The 23,063-nt window shown below is 32.7% G+C and overlaps 1 protein-coding gene across 1 annotated transcript; it reads right to left on the reverse strand.

Annotated features, from left to right (window-relative positions):
• Positions 1 to 1,335: 1,335 nt before the first annotated feature.
• LOC145255559 (protein CFDP2-like) lies at positions 1,336 to 1,764 on the reverse strand. The gene has a single exon (XM_080114015.1). It carries the CDS (start codon positions 1,762 to 1,764, stop codon positions 1,336 to 1,338), a length of 429 nt encoding a protein of 142 aa, XP_079970141.1.
• Between the last annotated feature and the right edge of the window lie 21,299 nt (positions 1,765 to 23,063).

Here is a 23,063-nt window from a genome sequence, read left to right on the forward strand (position 1 = left end):
TTGGAACTATTTTACCATATTTGTACAAAATTTTCTGTGTATGTCTATTTAGCAGTTTTGAATGGTGCTGAATTCAAATTTAAATATGTTAAGGCCTTCGGGTCTTTTGGCGCTAAATGGGGGGGGTAAATGATGGACTTAGGCATTTCTTTTTTTTTTTGCATGGTGCAGAACTAAAATTTACATATGTGAAGGCCTAAAACTGCACCGTTTGTTCATTTTCACCAGGATTTGACGTCTCCTGGGCGTTTTTGGGGCTAAATGGAGGGGGGCGCAAATGCTGAACTTAGTCATATTTTTAATGTCTCGTTCATTGTGCACTCACGGGGGACCATGCATGCCTTACTTGTTTTTTAAATGGATTGATCTCTGTCTATACTCTTATATTAAAAAGATCTATATCTGTGTTCGTGTTTGTGTGTCTGTGTCTGTGTAAGCTCGTTCCTTATTAACTTCGCAATGGCTGGATCGACTTTTTTAATGAAATTTCATTGCTGTGGGAAACACTTTGCTGACCAACAATCCAGGATAAACCGGTGGGGACGCAGGAGTAGGGCAGTTCCGCCACATTTGATGGTCTCAGCGCATATGCTATCGGGACTACCTGTCTTTTTGTTTTTTAGGCTGTGAATGCCCTCCTTCACTTCGCCGAGCGGTTGAAGGGTTGTCCAGTACGGGAATGACTGGAAGAGTTAGATCTCCAACACTGGAGGGATCGATGGTATTGATCTTATTAAGCAGCTCCCGCAGGTGTTCAGTTAATCTGTCCAGAATACCGACTTTGTCTTCGATGAGAGCACTATCCTTACTACGCATATGGTTGATGGAGTGTTGCCTTGGGCCATGGATCATCTTTACTGACTCGTAGAAAGCGTGGATGTAACCAATAGTCCGCACGTTCTTTGGATCTCTCTAGACTTCTTCAGCCATCATTCATTCTCCATTTGACACAATTATTGTTGCACCATGACACAGAGAAAAAAATCGCTCATGGAGTGTGGAATTTGTGAGAAGGTCATAAGGAGTGGCTTTTTTCTCCCGTATGAGGGATCCATGTTCCCTAAACAATCGTCGAACCAGTCCTTGTGTCGCCTATCAGAGTAGCCAAGGATAGATTCGGAGGCACCACGAAGAGCGGTTGAGGTTTCTAGCCATTCTGCCGTGAGGTTAGTAGCCGTCATTGGTGAGACAGCAGCAGGGACAGGAAGAGACTCGACGATGGCATCACACAATTAGGAAGACAGGCCGAGTCGCTGTTTTGGCTTCTGTCGACGGGTAAATAGGCGTACGTTTAGCTGGGGACTTGAGCGAGTCAGGTGGTGGTCAGTGGAGCATTCAGCACCACGCATGATACTGGTCACGCAGATCACAGAATGTGACGATGACAGAATCGATAAGGTGCCAGTTTTTTTTAAAACTTGGGTGCATCCAGGACGTCTTGTACATGTAACGTAGGTAAAAGATGGTATTCGTAACGGTAAGACCCAGGTCTGCACAGAGAAACAGAAGTCGGAGACCATTTTTATTTACGTTTCCGATTCCATATCGTTCAATGACTCCTTGCCATATCTCATGGTTTTTGTCAACTCTAATGTTAAAATCGCCACGCCCAATAATCACAATGCTGTCTGCAGTGTTCCTGATGGAAGCCGTGTGTTTGTCATAGAAACGGTCTTTCACGCCCTCCTCCGAGTCAAATGTGGAAGCATAGTCACTTATCAGGGTGGCATAACAACTACTGGTCCGTGGAAGCCGTAGGGTCATGAGACGTTCATCGATGGCAGTTGATGTCTCGGGTATATGGCGAAGCAGAGATGACTAGATGGCAAGACCGACACTGTGAATGCAACTTGCATCATTCAGAAAACCTTTCCAGAAAAAGGTGCAACCCTCACTGACTTGCTCAAGTGACCCCACTGAGCAGTCGTATTCAGGAACCGCATTGCTCAACTCCAAATCGAGGAGAGGCCTGAAAAAGGTGGCCTAAACACTGTCTGTCCAACATTTTCCAGGTGGACAACTGTATCCACCAGGACATCTCCCTTGCGGTCAAAACATAAAGAATAAAAAACAGCGACCCTCCACACTCGCGACTTGGAAGGTCAGTACCCTTCAAGACTCTATTACAGAAAATCGTCCTTGACGTCATATCGCCCTAGTTGCCATGACGCTGGCCCGCTACAATATTGATATCGCTTCCATAGTGAAAATAAAGCTCTGGATTATTGTTTTTTTTAATTTATTTTAAATGAAATATTTTTCAGGATTTCTTTTTTTTATCGACTCTCATTTAGTTTTATGAACAAAGACACAGATATTGCTTACAAAATCCTCATTTTCTTCTTCAAAACCGGAATTAATATGGCATGCTTATTCTTTCATTTAACACCGCCATCTGGCGGTATAGCGACGGAAGATTAAATTTTTTCAATCTTTAAATTTAATTACTAAAAAAAAAAAAAAGGTAGAGTTTTGTAAAAAAAAAAATAAAATTGTATGGTTATTCTCAATGTTATTTGACAACTTCCTCTGCATAGACATAGTCGTAATACCCAAATCGACCTACCCTAACGCACAGGTAAGAAACAAACAAATGAAAATAAATATATAGATAGACATACCCATTAATATGTAATTGGGATAAATAGGTAAATGATTAGATAGATAAATATGCAGCCAGGTTGATAGATGAATAGGCCGATAAATAAGTAGATGTATATCTATCTATAAAAGTGAACGTGTCTGTGTATCTGTGTGTCTGTGTACATTTCCCTACGCAATAACTCTGTCAATTTTTAGTCTACATACTCGGAATTTGATATACAGGGTACTGAGATTTGGGAAAATCGATGTGATCGGCTTTTGGCCAAAAAATTTTGGCGATTAAGGAGTCAAAGTTCAACGATTTGACCTTTGAGAACTCTACCAAACCCCTCCGACAATTTTGGGTCTACGCACTTGAAATTTTAGATATAGGTTCCTTGGACATGGATCTAACTTAATAACTTGATTTGAGCCCAAAACAATAAATTTTAAGGGGTCATAATTGCGGTCTCTTCCAAATTACTCAGACAATTTCCGGTCTAAATATTTGAAATTTTACATAAAGGGTATTCAGATATAGGGCAAGCTTTTTTATCGGTTTGGGTCGTAAACTTTTAGTAACCAATACATAAATGTATGTCTGCATGTCTGCCTTAAACCTTTAATAGAGGCGATGGATTTTACCAAGATCAGTATCGTTTTAAAGTTCGACCTTTTATACGACAAATATCAAAAAATTGGCTAAAAACATTAATATCTTCCCCTTCAACTAGGCACTTTTCTACAGGGGGGGGGGTCACTTTTTCACCGATCTTTTTGAAAGTTAACCTTTCCTTGAAATTTTCTAGCCTTAATTTTAAAATGTGTCGCTTCCGGCATGGCGGTTGTCGTAACAGCATAAACGTTAGGTTTTACCCCGTTCTTTTCGTCCTTTGCAGTACGGTTTGAGCCTTCCTTCCTACTACCACTTTTTTTTTGCTCAACATACACATCCAAACACCCGGGCAACGCCGGGCGCCCATGCTAGTATATATATATATAAGTATATATATATATATATATATATATATATATATATACAGAGAATGAGAGAGATTGATAAAGATATAGGTAGATATATAGATAGAGGGCTTGATATATACACGGATAAATAGTAAGTTATTAAAATATACATGGCAATTAAGCTACACAGTATATTTCGCGTTTCATTCCTGTGATAATTCGTCAAGCGAATGTAGCTTAATTACTATATATATTTTCATAACTAACTTCCTAGCTCTACCTATGTATTGAGCACTGTTGAAGTAAATACAGAAAATTTGTGCATAAAATTATATCTTCGTATATTAATTTATGTGATTAAATGAAGTGGTCATACATAAATAAATATGTAGACAGACAGATAGATACACAAGAAGATAAATAGATAGATAGATAGACAGATACATTGATAAATAGATAGATAGAGAGAGAGAGATAGATTGATGGATAGATATCTATCTATCCATCAATCTATTAATCAATCTATCTATCTATCCATGTTTCTCTTCATATCACAACAGATAGATAGGTAGATAGATAGATAGATAGATAGATAGATAGATAGATAGAATGAGGCTGAGTTTCGTAGCCCTAGCATCTATAATTTGTTGCCTATTTTTCAATCAAATCGATTGTTGCTTTTTCTTGCGTTGAGAATCTACCGCAGAACACCGGGAGAAAGCTTTACATACCTTTCCGCAGTAACTTAGTTCACAATATTGTGTTCACAATATTGTGTTCACAAGTTGTGGTTTAGATTGCACTGTAGAGAATCTGTTGATTTTATATAATTATTTTTTAAAATATAATCGCTTGAAGTAAAATTTAAAATGCAAAAATAGAGTGTCATCTTCAGTTGTGTACTAAACAGACACATGGATATATATATATATATATATATATATATATATATATATATATATATATATGGATATATATGGATATATATATATATATGGATATATATATATATGGATATATATATATGGATATATATGGATATATATATATATATATATATATATATATATATGGATATATATATATGGATATATATATATATGGATATATATATATATATATATATGGATATATATATATATATGGATATATATATATATATATATATATATATATATATATATATATATGGATATATATATATATATATATATATATATATGGATATATATATATATGGATATATATATGGATATATAACTACTTCATTTATTCACATAAATTTAATAGACGAAAGTATAGATTTATGCGTAAACTTTAAGTATTTACTTCAAAAGTGCTCAATACGTAGGTAGAGCTAGTTAGATATGGATATATATATATATATATATATATATATATGGATATATATATATGGATATATATATATATGGATATATATATATGGATATATATATGTATATATATATGGATATATATATATATGGATATATATATATATATGGATATATATATATGGATATATATACATGGATATATATATAGAGAGAGATAGATAGATAGATAGATAGATAGATAGATAAACAGGAAGATAGGTGGGTGGATGGGTGGATGGATAAACGGATATATGGATGTAGAAATAGATGGAGATATATGTGAGGAGATGGGTGGATAAATGAGTAGATGGAGAGAAAGAAGGCTAGGCAGATAAAGAACTTGATAAGTGTATAGATGATACATAAATCTAGCTGGCTAAATATATGTACCTATTTACTATGCCTCCCCACGGGACAGAGTTAGACACCAGGGTCGTTTTTTAACGTGGAGAAAAGGTACAAAAATAAAAATTGTCTCAGTCGTGAAGGATTTCTCCTCCGCCGAAAGAGAACAAGAAAATGAAGTGCAGCATCTGAAGAACAGATACTACACTTTGATCTTGACCAAAAGGCCAAGGAATATGTATAGGCAAAAATATATTCGCACAGATGACTTAAGATAAGTGGGACTGACATATTAAACACACTTGATTATTTATGCGGCCGATAACTCACACAAAATCGATCAAAATGAACTGTTGCAGAAACTAACAGCACACTCCGTTGAATAAATATTACCTGAATTAAAAACCGACAGAAAAAAGAAGCATTTTTAAGAATCATTTTTGAATAATTTTCCTATTAATCTCAATTCCAAACAGAGCGAAACCGGATTCAAAATCGAAGTGTTTACCAAAAGTTAGCATCTAATTACGGATGCTAACAAAAGAATCGCCTTTGTATCGCAGAAATAGCGAATTTATTCCAGAGTCTGCGATTTTGAAAAACAATAGCTCGAAACGTCCATTTTGTTTTTGTGTCGTCCATTCGGTATTCGTGTTTTCCTTTGAAGGGCGTTCCACTCCGACAGTTCAAAACAAGCCGACTTCAAGCCACCCGTTGCGAATAAATCAAAGGTAGCCGCCCCCGCCACGCCCGCCATGCCCGCCATGCCCACGCAGTATCTTGTTGCGTGTGTTTTAGCCGAGAGGTGTTTCTTTTATCCGGACGAATGTCTGGGGAAAAAGAGAGATGATGAGGAAAATAGCGGAAGTAGAAGATGTTTAGCGATTTGATTAAAATTCTTGAATAATGATGAGGAATTGTCAGATTACTGATTTGTGAAGAAGAAGAAGAAGAAGAAGAAGGAAGAAGGAGAAATAAAAGAAGACCAAAAAAAAAGACGACGTAGAAGTAGAAAAAGAAAAAGGAGATGAATTAGAAAAATAATAAGAAAAATGAGGAAACGATTAAGAGAAAAGATGAAAGCCAATAACGAAAGTAGGAGAGGAAAAAAGAGGAACTAAGAAAAGAAAAAGAGGAAATAGAAAAAGTAGGTGAAATATAAGAATAAGAAGTGGAAAGGATGAGAAAAAGAAAATGAAGAAGAAGACGAAACGAGGAAGAAGAAGAAGAAGAAAAAAAGGAAGAGGAAAAAGATGTGAAGTTGAAGAAGGAAAAAGAGAAAGGAGAAGAAGGAGATGAAATAGAAAAAAATAATAAGAAAAAAATGAGGAAAAGGATAAACAAAGACAAAGACAAAGAAGAAAGTGGGAAAGTGGGTAAAAAAGGGAATTAAAAGAAGACAAAGAAGAAGACGTAGAAAAAGAAGGTAGGATAGAAGAATAAGAAGAACAATAAAGAAAGAGATGAGAAAAAAGAAAACGAAGAAGATAAAACGAGGAAGAAGATCAAAAGAAAAGAAAAAAAGAGGGTTTATGATACGTAAGTACAACGAAGTTTATGATAGGTGAAAAAGAAGAAACAGAAGAAGCATAAAAAGAAAAAGAAAGTAGTAGTAGTAGTAGTAGTAGTAGTAGTAGTAGTAGTAAAAACGAAAAAGAAGAAAAAGGGAATAGGTGATATAGAAAGATTAGGAAAGAATGAGAACACTGATGAGAAAAAAGAAGACAAAGAAGGAAAAAAGAGGAAAAAGAAGAAAAAAAGAGGAAAAAGAAGAAAAAAAAGAGGAAAAAGAAGAGGGACAAATAAGAAGGTTACGAAGAAATTAAAAAAAACAATAAAGGGAAAAAGAATAAAGAAAAATAGAAGAAATATAGAAAAAGTGTGAGAAAGAGAAAGAGAAAGAGAAAGAGAAGAATAAAGAGAAAATGTGGAAAGAAAGTAAAGGAAGAAAAACGCTAAAGAAGAAGATGAAGAAGAAGAAAGAAAGAAAAGGACTAAAATAATGAATAGATGTAAATGAGAGAAAGACGAGAAAAACATAAAGAGGAGAAGAGGAAGAGTTCGACAATGAACGAAAGGAGGAGGAGGAGGAGGAGGAGGAGGAAAAAGTACAAGAGAAAATGAAAGACGCAAGCACAAGAAGGACAATGAAAAGCTCAGAAAGATAGAATTAAAACAAAAAAAAGTAGAAGCAGATATAGAAACAAGGCCGATAGCCATTAGTCGCGTGCTCTCGTGTAATGAATGAATGCGTGAATGTAGGATTGATTTGAAATTCTTAAAGATAAACTAAAATGACCGAAAAATGGACTTAAATGACTTAAATAAATAAAAAGTAAATGACTTAGAATGACTTTAATGAACTTAAAGATGAATTGAATGACCTTAAGAATGACTTGAATGCTTAAAAATTAACTGAACTCCTTCAAAAACAACTTGAATGATTTGGAGAATGACTTGAATGGCTTATAGACTGACTAGTTGCAAAGTGGGTAATCATTTTACATTAAATTAATACAGAAAAGTGATCCCCACTTTATATCACAATAAGTACAGCATGTAGTAAGAACAGATACTACACTTTGATCTTGGCCAAAAGTTCAACAAAAGGGTATTTATTTGCTCCCCCACCGAGCAAATTAGGCACAAGGCCGATTTTTAATGTGATGAGTGAAGGGGAAATCGGGACCAGCTCCCCGGGAGCGGGGGAGCTGGATAGTGACAGTTGGTGTGAAGGGTTGCCCCTACATTGACCAATGTCTTATATGTGGGGTGTCCCCCACATATGATCTTTGCTTGCAGTATCTGCCGGAACAGATACTACACTTTGATATTGGCCAAAAGTCCAACAAAAGCTAAGAACAGCATGTATTAACAACAGACCTTTGATCTTAACTAAAAAGGCCAAGCACAAAAGTATTACCGACCGACCGACCGACGAAGTGACTAAGAAGAACACGGAAAAAATGCGGAAAATTTTCAAGAATTTTCCATTGAATGTTTAATTTAATCCACAGTATAGTTTTATCTTCTTCCATAACAAGTAATTCGAGATTTTATTCTTAATATCGGCCGCATTGGGGATTGAGCAGAAAAAAACTGTCAATTAGATGTTTATCAGTTACCTCATCCCCGTTATGAATGGTGGGGTGACTCTCCCTACTGCTTGAGTTGCTTGGAGACTTGGGTAGAAAAGTACCAGTCAAGAATCTGTTCTTGACAAACAGTCCGACAGGGGCAGAACCAGGAATTAGCCCAGTATCTTTCGGACTAAGGTACGCCATCTGAGTATCACCTAGGAGGTCCATTCTCCCAGGCCTTGCCACCTGGCTTTCGGGTGGAGTAAGTTCATTGTTTACAGCCTTACATGCACCGATCGGGAATACCGACGCGGATGCTCAGGCAATTTTTGCTAGGTGAGTGCTCGTCCTTTATATGAGCTTTTTGGCATCCCACTGTCTGGACCCTTGTGCCACACATCGCTGTGATGGGCAACATTCGAATATCGACCAGTTACACCACGAGTAAGTTTCGGAAACTTTATTCTTTTTTTTATTTTTGAGTTTTAACAAAGACTTTAAAATATGTGCAGTTCGGTTTTCCTATGAATAATGATTGTTGTAATGGTTTAAGAAAAGTAATTTTGAGGTGCAGTGGTTCTTCACCGAAGAAGTTAGTGAAACACGTAAGAAAGGGAGCATTCGAAAAAAACAGGGCAAAAAATGAATAAAAGAGGAAAATTGTCTGTTAAAAATGGTGTACTGAAGAAATAAACAAAAGATTGTTTCTTACAATGCGGTTCTATTATACGAGGGGCGTTCAATAAGTAATGCCCCTGACCCACTTCCCATAAGCAACGAAACTTGGCACAGTTATTAGTTGTTCTCTACATAGGAACCAGCCAGAGTTATGCATTTCTCCCACCGTTTGATGCAGCTCTGGAGACCGTTTTTTTTTTAGAACACCCCAGGTTGGTCCTCCAACCACGACGTGACTTCAGAAATCAAGGCTGCATCATCTGGGAAACGCTTTTCTTAAAAAAAAAAAAAAAACTTCATGGCTGGGAAGAGGTGAAAGTCAGAGGGTGAAGGTCAGGACAGTAGGTATGATGGGGAAGGATTTCATAACCACACGCCCGTGCTTCTGATCTGGCGACATGCGAGTTGTGGACCGGAGGGTTGTCATCCGGAGGAGGGTACCTTTGCTGATTTTGTCCCGCCTCTTGATTTTGATAGCTTCCCTTAATTTCATCAAAAGTGAAGCATAATAGGTTCCTGTAATTGTGGTAACCTTTGCAAGGAAATCTGTCATCACTACTCCGTCCTGGTCCCAGAAGACTGTAAGCATGACTTTGCCAGCGGAGATGGGGAGTCCAAGTGCTTCCACTGCATTGATTGGGTTTTGGTCTCTGGGTCATAGTGATGGACCCGGGTTTCATTCTGTGTAATAAGTCTTTTAAAAAACTTTGACTCATCTTCTTGGCACATCTCCAAATTCATCCTCGAGCACTCGACAGGTTTTCGCTTCTGAAATGGTGTGAGCAACCTGGGAATCTATCTGGAAGACACCTTATGCATATGCAAATGGAAATGAATGATAGCTTCTACAGACCCTGTACTAATCTTGACATCTTGGGCTATTTGGCGAATAGTAATGCGCCTATCTTCCAAAAGGGCAGCATCAACTTAACGGACAGATGCCTCATCAATGGCAGAAGGGGGGGGGGCGACTAGGTCTGGGAGCTGTTTCCACAGATTTCCGGCCATGTTTGAATTCACGATGCCAGCGTTTTACAAGGTCATATGATGGGGCATTATCACCATAAGTTCCTTTCATTTCATCAAAAGTCTCCTGTAGTGTGCGTCCTTTCATATACAAATACCGGATCACTGCTCGACATTACACAGGCTCCATTTAACACCTTACTCAGTTCAAACGCATGTAAAATAGACACCACAAATAGTTGAGAGCTCTAGTTTGCCACAGAACCCGTAGAGATAAAAATCATTGCACATGCAAAATTTCAGCTAGATCAGACAACTGAAAGTGGGTCAGAGGTATTACTTATTGCACGCCCCTTGTAGATATTATAGAATAATATGACTTTCTGAATATTCATTACAACATATTAATTCATCTTATTCGGGTCAGTTCTATATTTAACATATAATGGGCACTACAATAGATTTCTCATTCTGTGGAATTTCAATAAGAACTGCTAGTTTAGAATAAATTTTATATGTCTGACTTTAACCTGTCTCGCCTTACAACATATGTAGATTTAATGCACGATAAATATAATGTGTTCATATTTAATTAAAAAATAAATTAAATATTAAAGTTGTTTAAAAGTTGTTTAAAATATTTGTCATTCTAAATGATAAAATTAATTTTAAAAAATGATTTAAAATAAAAAACTAATGTAAAATAAGAAATAATTTAAAACAAAAAATTATTTAAAATAAAATTAAGTTTAAATAAAATATAATTAAAAAAAATAATGCAAATTAAAAATAATTTTAAATAAAAAAATAAAATAAGAAATAATTTAAAATCAAGAATTACTTAAAAAAACTAATTTAAAATAAAAATAATTAAAAACAAATTATTTAAAAAAAATTAATTTAAAATAAAAAAAATAAATAAAATTTGTTTAAAAGTTGCTTAAGATATTTTTCATGTTTTTCTTTCTAGTATTCGTTAGGTGAGAAAGTCGCCGTGTAAAATTTTAAGTAAAGTAAAAACACATTTAAGGCGAGACAAACGTTATATTATTTGTTACACAATCCTCAGGAACAGTTGTCATGAATAGATCCAGAAGTGAGACTTGCTGGTCCTGAGGATCTAGGAGATGGGTTGGGAATGTTACTGTCTGTGTCAAGTAATGGGATATAGCAAAGTTATGGATGACGTTATCAGTTGTGTCAGTGTAGTTAGAGAGCCAAGCCAATTTCTGTGGTGGGCATTAGAGTCATCAAATACATGTATCTGGATGCTAATGTCAAGGGAGATTGCTATAGCCATACTGTCATGATTGATTATAGTACAGTCCTGGATTGATAGACAGTGATAAAGAAAATACAGGAAGCTAACGCTATGTTGTAAAGTTAGTTTAAAGCAAATGAAGGCCTGGTCACCTGATTCTAATTTAGATGAATGGAAAGCCTTCAATGTGTTTAATTATTAAACTGCAACCCACCCCCAAAACAAAATTATTACACTTTGTTATTAGACAATGTTTTCTGAATAGCATTTCATAACCAATCATGTCATTCGCACGTACTTTGGGTTTAATTATGAATCTAAACAGTTTTGCACCATTTTGATGGCCCCTTATGACGATGAAAATAAACGTATAAAAAACATGTAATGATACTATATCCTATTCCACTTTTAATGTTCATCAATTGCATGACTTTACAAGTAAAAATGAAGGTCGTTTAAATTATTTTCCTTTTAATTTCTATTTATTTATAAAAATATTAATAACAGTTTTTTCATTGTTGTTTTCCGATTTATCAGGTTTTCCTCGGTTTGTTTCGCTTCACTCAATCTTGGTTTTTGATCGCAAGTTCAAGGCCGCTACGAGATGGCGTGTAGCAACCATCTTCATTATTACTTATTTAGTGTTTTCAAATTTGAATCGTAAAATTTTCAAGTTTCAATTCAGAAAATTAATTTATATTTTACGACGAAATGACTCTTCAAGTAATAAAGTTTAAAATACGAAACTTTTTAAATACCTACACATACTTATCTTCGCAAATAATCCACACACCTTATTTAGTGACATTACCACTAACACCACCATCACCTCTATCATCACTACCACAACCACCCCAACAACAACAACAACAACAACAACAAGGAAAGGTGATGGTGGTTCAGTGGTTAACGATGTGGGCTGACAAACTGGGTCCGCCAAGTTCAAATCCAGTTTGTTCACTGAAACACTTTCACCTAGGAACATATCCGATACGTTAACAAGAAGCCTCTCTAACCACCGATATCCATGATAAATTACTCCTTAGCCGAGAATTCTTTCTTCAAACTCCGCGGCTAAACATTCATGGGCAATATGAACTGAAACAAATATACTGAGGACAATACGAAGGCTGCTGCTGAAAAAAAAACCTACCCATGCCTGAGAGTATCCTGTACTTCTAAAAAGCCACCATTCGCTAATGCATGGATTAATGTAATCACATCTGGGCTGGTGCATCTAGCACTAGTTTCTCCCTCTTGGATAGGGACGGAAAAAGGAGGCTTCAATCTAATGGACGTATGGTGGCCTTGTAGAGTTATACATACTCTCAGGTGTGAGTAATTTTCTAGGCCGGATTGATAGTGCCCGCCCTCCTTGCGGCAGATAAAGATGTTGGTTTATTTGAACTTCTTCATGTCAATACAGCCAGAGACGTAGTTAGCAGGAAAGGAATTACAAAGTCTAGCTGTTCTAGGGAAGAAGCAATTAGAGGAGAAAGTTTTCTGTCACTGCAAACATATTAGAGCTGCAACGTCTCTAATAATCAAAATCATGAATGGTACTGAATAAACAAAGAACAACAGCAGCAACAACAACAACGATAGAAACCGCAGTTGCAAAGAGATCGCTAAACTAACCCCATGGGCGTTTTTATAAAGATCATTCTCACCCAAGTGCCCACCTCAACGGCCACATATCGATTCATCCTTAACGAGCAATACGTTTTGTAAAAGCCACGATTCCTTTCGTTGTGCACAGAGTATTTGACAATTTCGCTTTCTTGCCGCCCAACAAGAAACGAGACGAACAGACGTTGGATAGAAGGAAATAATTGTATATTTGCCGCCATTCCCTCGTACCGACCCCGAGGTCAATGATATGCAAATCGATTTGGCCTCAATCCAATCAACACTCAATCACACCCAAATGATCAGACAATCGATAAGTAAGTGTTTACTTAAATAGACAACACTGCAGACTTCATCAACCGATAAATATGATAGATAGATATGAAGATATCCATGGAAATATTGAAAATGTATCTGATTATATATATATATATATATATATATATATATATATATATATATATATATATATATATATGAGAACAATAGTAATGGGAAATGAAGTCACAAACCTATATATTGGTAAATATAGATTGGTTCATTTATTAAATAAAGGAATACAAACAATTAGTTGGGGGATAGAAGAGACTCTTTATGCCAAGGCATTTCGAAGCCTAATGCTTCTCATGAGAAGAGTAGAGAAGATGCTAGACATAGCTGCGATGCGGTGTCTAGCGTGGGGTTGATTAAGAACGAAATAGATCAATAAAAATTATAGATGATGTTGATGGAGTTTTATCGAATTCTAAATAAAGGAGTAGCGTATTATATAGAGTGTAATCTATATATATATACATATATATATGTGTGTGTATATATATATGTATATATATATATATATATATATCAATATATATATATATATATTGTAAATTGATGAAAACGCCATTTTAATCGCTTTCATTCTTTATTTTAAAAATTCCCTCGATACAGCTTTGAGAAGCGAGGGTCGAAACCGGTCAGCTGGCTCCCCATTCCTTTTTCTTTCCTCTCCTGTTCCCCCTTCATTCCCCCCTTGTTGGAGAGAAGATATATATATTTATATATATACAAATTTACTTTTAATCATGAATCATAAAAGTCTTCCCTTCCTAATTGCAATATATATATATATATATATATATATATATATATATATATATATATATATATATATATATATATGAATAAAAAAAAAAAAATCCATTTCAAAAGGAAAAACAAACAAAATCAACTCGATTATACGAGCGTTTCGGAAACGATATTCATTTTATTGAAATTGACAATAATTATTGATCATAATTGACAAAAGGTATATATATATATATATATATATATATAATATATATATATAATTAATATATATATATTAATTATATATATATATAATTAATATATATATAATTAATATATATATATATAATTAATATATATATATATTAATTATATATATATATATTAATTATATATATATATTAATTATATATATATATATATTAATTATATATATATATAATTATATATATATATTAATTATATATATATATTATTTATATATATATATATATATAATTAATATATATATATATATATATTTTATTAACACATTATTAGCCCAAGCGAGACGATTTACGTCATATATATATATATATATATATATATATATATGTATATATATATATATATATATATATATATATAATTGTATAAAGCTGAACGTCTGTCTGTGTGTCTGGTTACGAATAGGCTCCTATAGGGCTGACTATTATAGAAAACTGATCACATATAATGATAGAAGATGTATCGAGACACAGGAATGGGTATTTTATATCTGGCATTATGATGATTCATTAAAATTGTGGGGTCGGCGTACGCGCCTGGTCCAGAAAGTATGGAAATAAGAAAATTAAAAAAATTAAAAAAAAAATTACAAATGTTTTTGATATAGATGTATATAATAATACTTTGATAAGTATGTTTTAACTTAAATAGGGATTGTATAATAAAATTGTGGAGTCTGCGTTCGCGCCTGGCCTCAATAGAATAAAAATAGGCACAGACTTTAATAAAGACTTTTGATATCTATCTGCGTAAGTATACTTTGATAATTATGTTTCAGTTTGAAGAAATATGGTATAATAAAATTATGGGGTGTTCGTTCGTGCCTGACCTCCATAGAATGGAAATATGTCACAAAGTTTAACAAGGTTTTTTTAATATATATCCACAGAATATTGTGATAAGTGTTTAAGTGTGAACAGGTATGGTATAATACATTATGTGGTGTATCTATTTTAATTTTTCTTTCATCATATTTTGCTTTGGTTTTGATACCCCCAAATTCGAAGCTATCTCTTTACAACCCTTCCTTTCAGTAAGTATACTTTGATAATTATTAATACTTTTTAAATAAAAACAGTGTCCATTGTACTGTAGATATATAATAAGCTCAATAGGTATAGATATCCTAGAGTTATATATATATATATTGAGTAAAACGATTCACAATTGTTAATTAAAAATCAGTTTCAAAAGAAAAAACATACAAAATCAACTCGATTGTACGATCGTTTCGGAAACGATATTAATTTTATTGAAATTTAAAATAAGTATTGACAATAATTTGACAAACGTTTTGTCCTTTAAAACATTGTCTCCGCATCATCAAAAATAGTGGGGTGGGGAGAAGTTTTAGTGACCAAAATAAAACTAATATTTTAGTCGTGAATAACGAAGATATTCCTGGAAATATTTAAAAATAAAATATAAGAAACTGCTATTGCGTTTGTTACAATTACAGTCAGAGATAGGAGTTACCGGTTAAATAGGTTTCATTTTTTTGTATATACTTATTCAACCCGTTAACTATGTGATGACAATTTTATTGCTTTGGAAACGGTTAATAAGTATACGATTTAAGATTTTTTATATAAATTACTTAAAAATCTTAAATCGTATATTAATTAACCGTTTCCAAAGGCAATAAAAGTGTCATCACATAGTTAACTGGTTGAATAAGTATATACAAAAAAATGAAACCTATTTAACCGGTAACTCCTATCTCTGACTGTAATTGTAACAAACGCAATAGCAGTTATTTTTTTACGTATGTGGTTTAGTTTTTTATGATTTAAACTATTTTAAAGTTTGTTTTTGCATTAGATTATGCAACTGATAGTTTAAAGGCGTTCAAATTATTTGCAATTGTTTATTAGACCATTGGAAATTATGCAAACAATTGACATTTTGGTTAAAACGACCAAAAGTAATAACCGTTGACTAATGATAAGCGCTTTAGGCCATACTGGCTTTCGCTAAGAGTCGCACTTCTTGTAGATATTACTGTTTTAAAACTGTTTAAAGAAAGCAGGACGGAAATATGTGAGAGAAATTACAACAAGAACTGACGTGCACTGTATGTGGCAGATAGATTTTGTCCAAAGCTGGTTTTCTAAATCATCGGAAATCACCGGATCAAAGACAGGAACGACAATCTTATCAGGGTGTTTTTACAGCACCTCCGGCAACGCTAAATTGTCATATTTGTTGTGTAATTTTCAAATCTAAAAGTGGGATGACACGACATTCGAGGATTCACAATATTATGCGATCACTTTTACAAGAAGGAAAGATAACATACGTGCACTTTAATGTAGTACTAAAGCTGGATTTAAAAGTCACCTACGCACACTGAGCCGCACAACACTTAACTGAAGAGATGACAAACTTCAGTCAAGATGTAGCAATCATTATATCTATATAATACTAAAAGTCTATGGATCTTGTATGTTTGCAATCAGATTTCCGGTTTTCAACATCCGGTTGCGCATACGTAAATAGCAACGTCTTCAATCCGTTATTCCAATTCCGGAATTTTTATATCGCTTTTAATACAAACAATTTCATTTAATTTGATCAAATAGTTTTTTGTTTTTTTTTAACGGCTAAAAACATTCAACTTCGTAAAGTCTGTCGCAGTTTCAAAAAAACTTCTCCCTTTTAAAAAAACAAAAGTAAACAAACAAGAAAAACAACACTCATTATTAATAGAAACAGCGGCGGTGAAAGAAAACACCTCTCACTTTCCCTCTAATAGATTTCAACACTCCTACTCCCTCTGTTTTCGTTACGTACGCGAGAAATCTTTAATTCATGTCATTATAAATAAATAATTTTATAAAATCATCCGTAGTTTTTTTTGTTTTTTTTAACGGCTAAAAACATTCAACTTCGTAAAGTCTGTCGCAGTTTCAAAAAAACTTCTCCCTTTTAAAAAACAACACTCATTATTAATAGAAACAGCGGCGGTGAAAGAAAACACCTCTCACTTTCACTCTCATAGATTTCAACACTCCTACTCCCTCTGTTTTCGTTACGTACGCGAGAAATAGTTACGTGTATGTGTGAGAGAGAGAAAAAGGGAGCGATGTAAAACTGGATAGTTAAGCGAAAGGAAAACATAAAAGTTTTTTAAAACACTCAAATTGTACAAAAAATGTTGTAAATAGAAAAGTATTGTCTTAGTTTTAGTGACCTTATTATTAGCATATGAATACAATATTTATTTTCTGTACAATAAGTGCTTAAGCACCCGTGCTTTTCAGCGATACATATTCAATAAAATAAATTGATTAATATAATTAATCTGGATATAAGAGAGTTAGAACCTGATAAGAAGTCTCAATTAAGCAAAAGGATAACAAAAGTTTTCTTTAAAAAAAATTAATTGTACAAAAAATGTAAATAGAAAAGAATTGTCTTAATTTTATTGACCTTATTATTAACATACAAATTAAATATTTTACACAATAGGTACTGAATGTTTGCTTAAATTAAATGAAAAAAGTTACATTTTATTTTCATTTTCTATTTAAAAAGCCATAATTAACATGTGGAGAGTGTTTTTTTTTATTATTCTGTACTTTCAACTAACAATTTCATTTAAAAGATGATATATCAAAATTTGAATTTAACTATAATAAGGATTATGATACCTGTTCAGTGCATATTTACCTATAAGTATGACCAACCACTTATAATTCAGTAACTGTAATTTAAAAAAAAATAACAATTATAATAAACAGAACGACTCATAGAAATCTATCTATATTCTTTTTTCATTTTAATATACTTTCATAGAAATGCTTCTGTTATGTAAAAAAAAACTATTTTCTTTATGCCACAAGTGTCACGCTCATACATGAATTCCATAGCTAATATAATGTACTGACCCAACGGGTCACGGGTGGTCTAGTATATATATATATACATATATATATACACATATATATATATATATATACAAAAACACACACATATATATACATACATATACACACAAACACATATATACACATATATATACAAACACACACACATATATACATATATATAAATATATACACACAAACACACACACACACATATATATATATATATATATATATATATACATAAACACGCACATATATACATGCACACACATATAAATATAGTTATAAATATAGATATAGATATATAACGAATATTATTAGTGTTACTAGTACTATATATAGGCACTCGTGTTCCATGTTTCAATTTTGGAAAGTGAATAATTTGACGGTCGAAAAATTCAATTGCAAAGCCACTTTTGACAGTAGGATCTAATAGCCAACATCAATTCATATAAAGAAGGAAAGAATTCAAACTCTGTACGATGCCGACTAGAAAGCTGGAACATCATTTCAGGCGTACTTGGACTCTTAATTATAAGTGCTCATTCAATCCTGGAATTAAAGGTATAACAATTTTATTTTAAATAGTTTTATTATAATTATTATTGGAAAACTGTAGAGTTTCATGCTGACGTAATCTTCAATGTAAGACATCATAAATACTGCCGGTCAAAGGATTCGAACTCACTTGCAGAGTCATCTTACATATATATATGTATATATATATATATATATATATATATATATATATATATGATGCCTTTGCAAGTATATATATGTATATATATATGAATACATATATATTTGCAAAGTCATCTCATATATATATATATATATATAAGATGACTTTGCAAGTAAGTTCAAATCCTTTATATATATATATATATATATATATATATATATATATATATATATATATATATATATTAGAAATTGTGCATAAAACCAGGCCATAAGTTTCAAAGATGGCTGTAGGTGAAGGTTTGTCAATAGAATTATGGAAGCAAAAAAGGGATACAAAATTTCCGCTATTCTTACAAAGCTGCTTACTTATATATTTGAGAAAAATATTAAGAAATTTTTTAAAATATATTTTTCCAACATATTTTCGTTTATTTTTGTGTTTGTGTTTAAATATAGTAACGTTTTCTTTTTTTACTGTACTATATTTAACTATACTTACATATACTTTATTTAAACACGCGCAGGTTATTACGATCGTTGCCGATTTAAGAAATATTATTTTTATAGTTAACTATATTTTAGGTTTATTTTTTCACTCACCCTGTTATAATAAAAAATATATAAAAATACGTAAATTTCGCATAAAATATCTTAAATTTTGAAAAAAATAAAAACATAGTTATTCGAAAAAATATACGATTAAAAAAATTAAAACCAAGAAAGAAAGTTTACGTATTTTTATATATATTTAATTATGGGAAGGGGGGAGTGAAAAAGCATTAAATATAATTTACCTTCACATTTTTTTTTAATCGGCGACGATCGTAATAGACTCCGCAGGTAAAAATAAAGTATATGTAATGTTTTGAAGAATAGCGGAAGTATTGTATCCATTTTGTGCTTCCATAGCTCAATTGACAGACCTGCCGCCATCTTTGAAACTTAGGGTCTGGTTTATGCACAATTTCCTATATATATATATATATATATATATATATATATATATATATATATATACATATATATATATATATATGCGTGTGTGTTCTCAGTGTTAATATTGGATGAATATAATACTATCGTCTATTCATAATGGGTTGTCGTTGGATGACTTGTGATTTAGAAAATAACCTATCAACCGGAAACAAGTGCTTTTGCTTCGGGAGGACATTGTTCTCTGAATAATTATCGTCTTAATTGTTTGATCGCGAAATTTTTACTTATTTCAGATATCTAAATTCATTTAATGAGAAGACATCAGTTTAGAGAATTTCTGGGATGCTTTTTTAATATGGGGGTTTAAATTGCCCCTAACACTGTGTAAGTAATCATGAAAAATAACAATTCTATGCGTTATCTCTGACTCTTTATATATATATATATATATATATATATATATAATAAATTCCACAGCCAAACAACGTCGCAGCCCACAAGAGCCATGACAATCAACGAACCGGAAGTCCAAGACTCGAGTTTCGCCCTCATTTGGGCTAATCAGTTAAACACATCCGAACTCAGGATTCGAAACCCGAGCCTCTTGCATGCGAGGCAAACACTCTACCAACTGAGCAAACGCCCCGCACACAAGAATATCTATTAACCAACAGAGATCAAGCAAACCGCGCCGAAATCCGACTGGGATGCGGTCATCCAACCAGCTAATATATATATATATATATATATATATATATATATATATATATATATATATATATATATATATATATATATATATATATATATATATATATATATATATATATAACTGAATGTGTGTGTGTGTGTGTGTGTGTGTCTGGTCAGGAATAGGCTCCTATATGGTTTACTATTTTAAAAAACTGATTACATATAATGATAAAAGATGTATTGAGACACAGGAATGGTATGCTTGATCAGGCAGAACGGCGGTTCATTAAAATTGTGGAGTCTACCTTCGCGCCTGGTCCACAGAATATGGAAATAAAAAATTAAAAGAAAAACATTTACAAGTGTTCTGATATAGATGTACATAAGAATACTTTGATAAGTATGTTTTAACTTAAATAGGAATGGTATAATAAAATTGTGGAGTCTGCGTTCGCGCCTGGCCTCCATAGAATGGAAAGAGGCACACGCTTTAATAAAGACTTTTCATATCTATCTGCGTAAGTATACTTTGATAATTATGTTTCAGTTTGAAGAAATATGGTATAATAAAATTATGGGGTGTTCATTCGCGCCTGACCTCCATAGAATGGAAATATGTCACAAAGCTTAACAAGGTTTTTTTAATATAGATCCACAAAATATTGTGATAAGCGTTTCAATGTTAACAGGTATGATATAATAAATTATGGGATTAACCTATTTTATTTTTACTTTCATCATATTTTGCTTTGGTTTTGATACCTCCAAATTCAACCCAAATTTACAACTCTCCATTTTCATAACCTCTCATACTTTCATAAATCAGTGTCCATTTTGTGTAGGTTGTTTTTGAATCCAGTCAACGACGGGTACTTTTGTTAGTATATATATATATACATATATATATTTATATATATATATATATGTATATATATATATATATATATACTTTTTGCTATACAAATATATAACTTATTCCGAAGATATTTTTGTTGTTGTTACATAATATTAATGTAATTCAGGCATATGTATCTCTCGGCTAGCGCGTATATTACGTAATCTGGAGGTCAAATTTTTACAATTTTACCTATCAAACTAAGACAACAACGCCTCTAATCTTACCTTCAAAGTTGTCTATTTTGTCTGGTTTATCAGTGTAGAATTGTGACGTTACATGCTCCCATTAAAATCTAATAAAATTGAATTTCACGAACGAGGTGTCCAGTGGACAGGTACATTTCACGAAATTATTTGTTTCTTAAATGTTTCTCCAAGTAAATTACACATACTGCGCGCTGTGTGGCAGGTAGCTCCGTCATACTGAAACCGCAGGATCAATTGTTACACTCATCTGAAATCAAAATAACAGAGTTGCCAAATATCGGAATTACAGAACATAGTTTTTTTGTCAGTTTTAAGTTCGTCACTTCTAAATAAACATCCTGTATAATACACACACATAATTATATATTCACACACACACACACACACATACACGCACACACACATACACACATACACACACGCACACATATATATATATATATATATATATATACATATAGGAAAATATTATTCCGAGCTTATAGAGATATGAAAAAGGAATAAACTAAATTATATGTTCATCAACATATCGTCTTTCTTTTAAGACTTTTCCGAATTTTAAACACAATGACATTCACCTAAAAATAACTATTGATGTTAACCATAAAATAGTAAACTTTTTAGATGTTTCCTAAACTTCATTGACAGAACATATGAACCATATCATAAGCCTAATCAAATGTTATATTATATAGACTCTAAATCTTATCACCTCTGCTCAGGGAAGAAAGCAATTATTCTCAGAAACTAAAAATATGTAGGCTATCTTATAAAGAATAAACATTATATAGTAAGAGAAATATTATATCGAAGCATTAGATAGGTCAGGTCTTAATAGTAGAATTACCTATATTAAGCACGAACCTAATGAACCTGAATAGAGCAGGAATAGAAAAACGGTGCTATCCCATGTTATGTCTTATAATATGGCAAATGTAGACAGAAAACTTCTTGAAACATTAAAATAGGAATTGATAACTACAATCCAATAAGAGTAAATTCCCAATCAAACATCACAGAAGCAGAAACAATAAAAAAAATGACGTAGAGAACGTATATGGTTTAATCCGCCTTACAGCGCACAAAAAAAACTTGCCGAAGGAATTCTACCAGAGTTTTGATAGGAATTCTCCCCAAAGTAATAACTTATCCATAAACAAAACTGTTAATTTAGCGAAAACTATAATAAGTCCCAATAAATAGATAAGGCAGTTAAGGAAATTGGACAAGGTAGCCGACAGAATACGGAAAACTAAACTCTCTGTAACTGTAAAAATAAAACTGAATATGCTTTGGATGGTAAATGCCTGAGTTTTTACATATATAAATGGGAAGTCATTGAAAGTAGTAGAACTATCACGTATATGGAGTCGACGAATATCAGTGTAAGTATAGATTCCAAAACTATACATCCTCTTTTTAAATGAAAATGAGGAAACTAATAAGAAATTAAGATGTTTAGCTAAATGAGTAAGAGTACTACGAAGAAATAATAAGTTAAAATGATCAATATTAGGAAAGACTCCGAAATATGCACTTTACAAATCTGGGCGTTGCAACTCCTGCACACTTG

This window comes from Euprymna scolopes, chromosome 31 (assembly GCF_053919585.1).
Source record: "Euprymna scolopes isolate OS-2025 chromosome 31, ASM5391958v1, whole genome shotgun sequence".
Classification (NCBI taxonomy): domain Eukaryota; kingdom Metazoa; phylum Mollusca; class Cephalopoda; order Sepiida; family Sepiolidae; genus Euprymna; species Euprymna scolopes.

What these genes read in the sequence shown, in the direction of transcription:
- LOC145255559 (XM_080114015.1), bottom strand. Translation starts at nt 1,764, where the DNA reads ATGACCCTACGGCTTCCACGGACCAGTAGTTGTTATGCCACCCTGATA.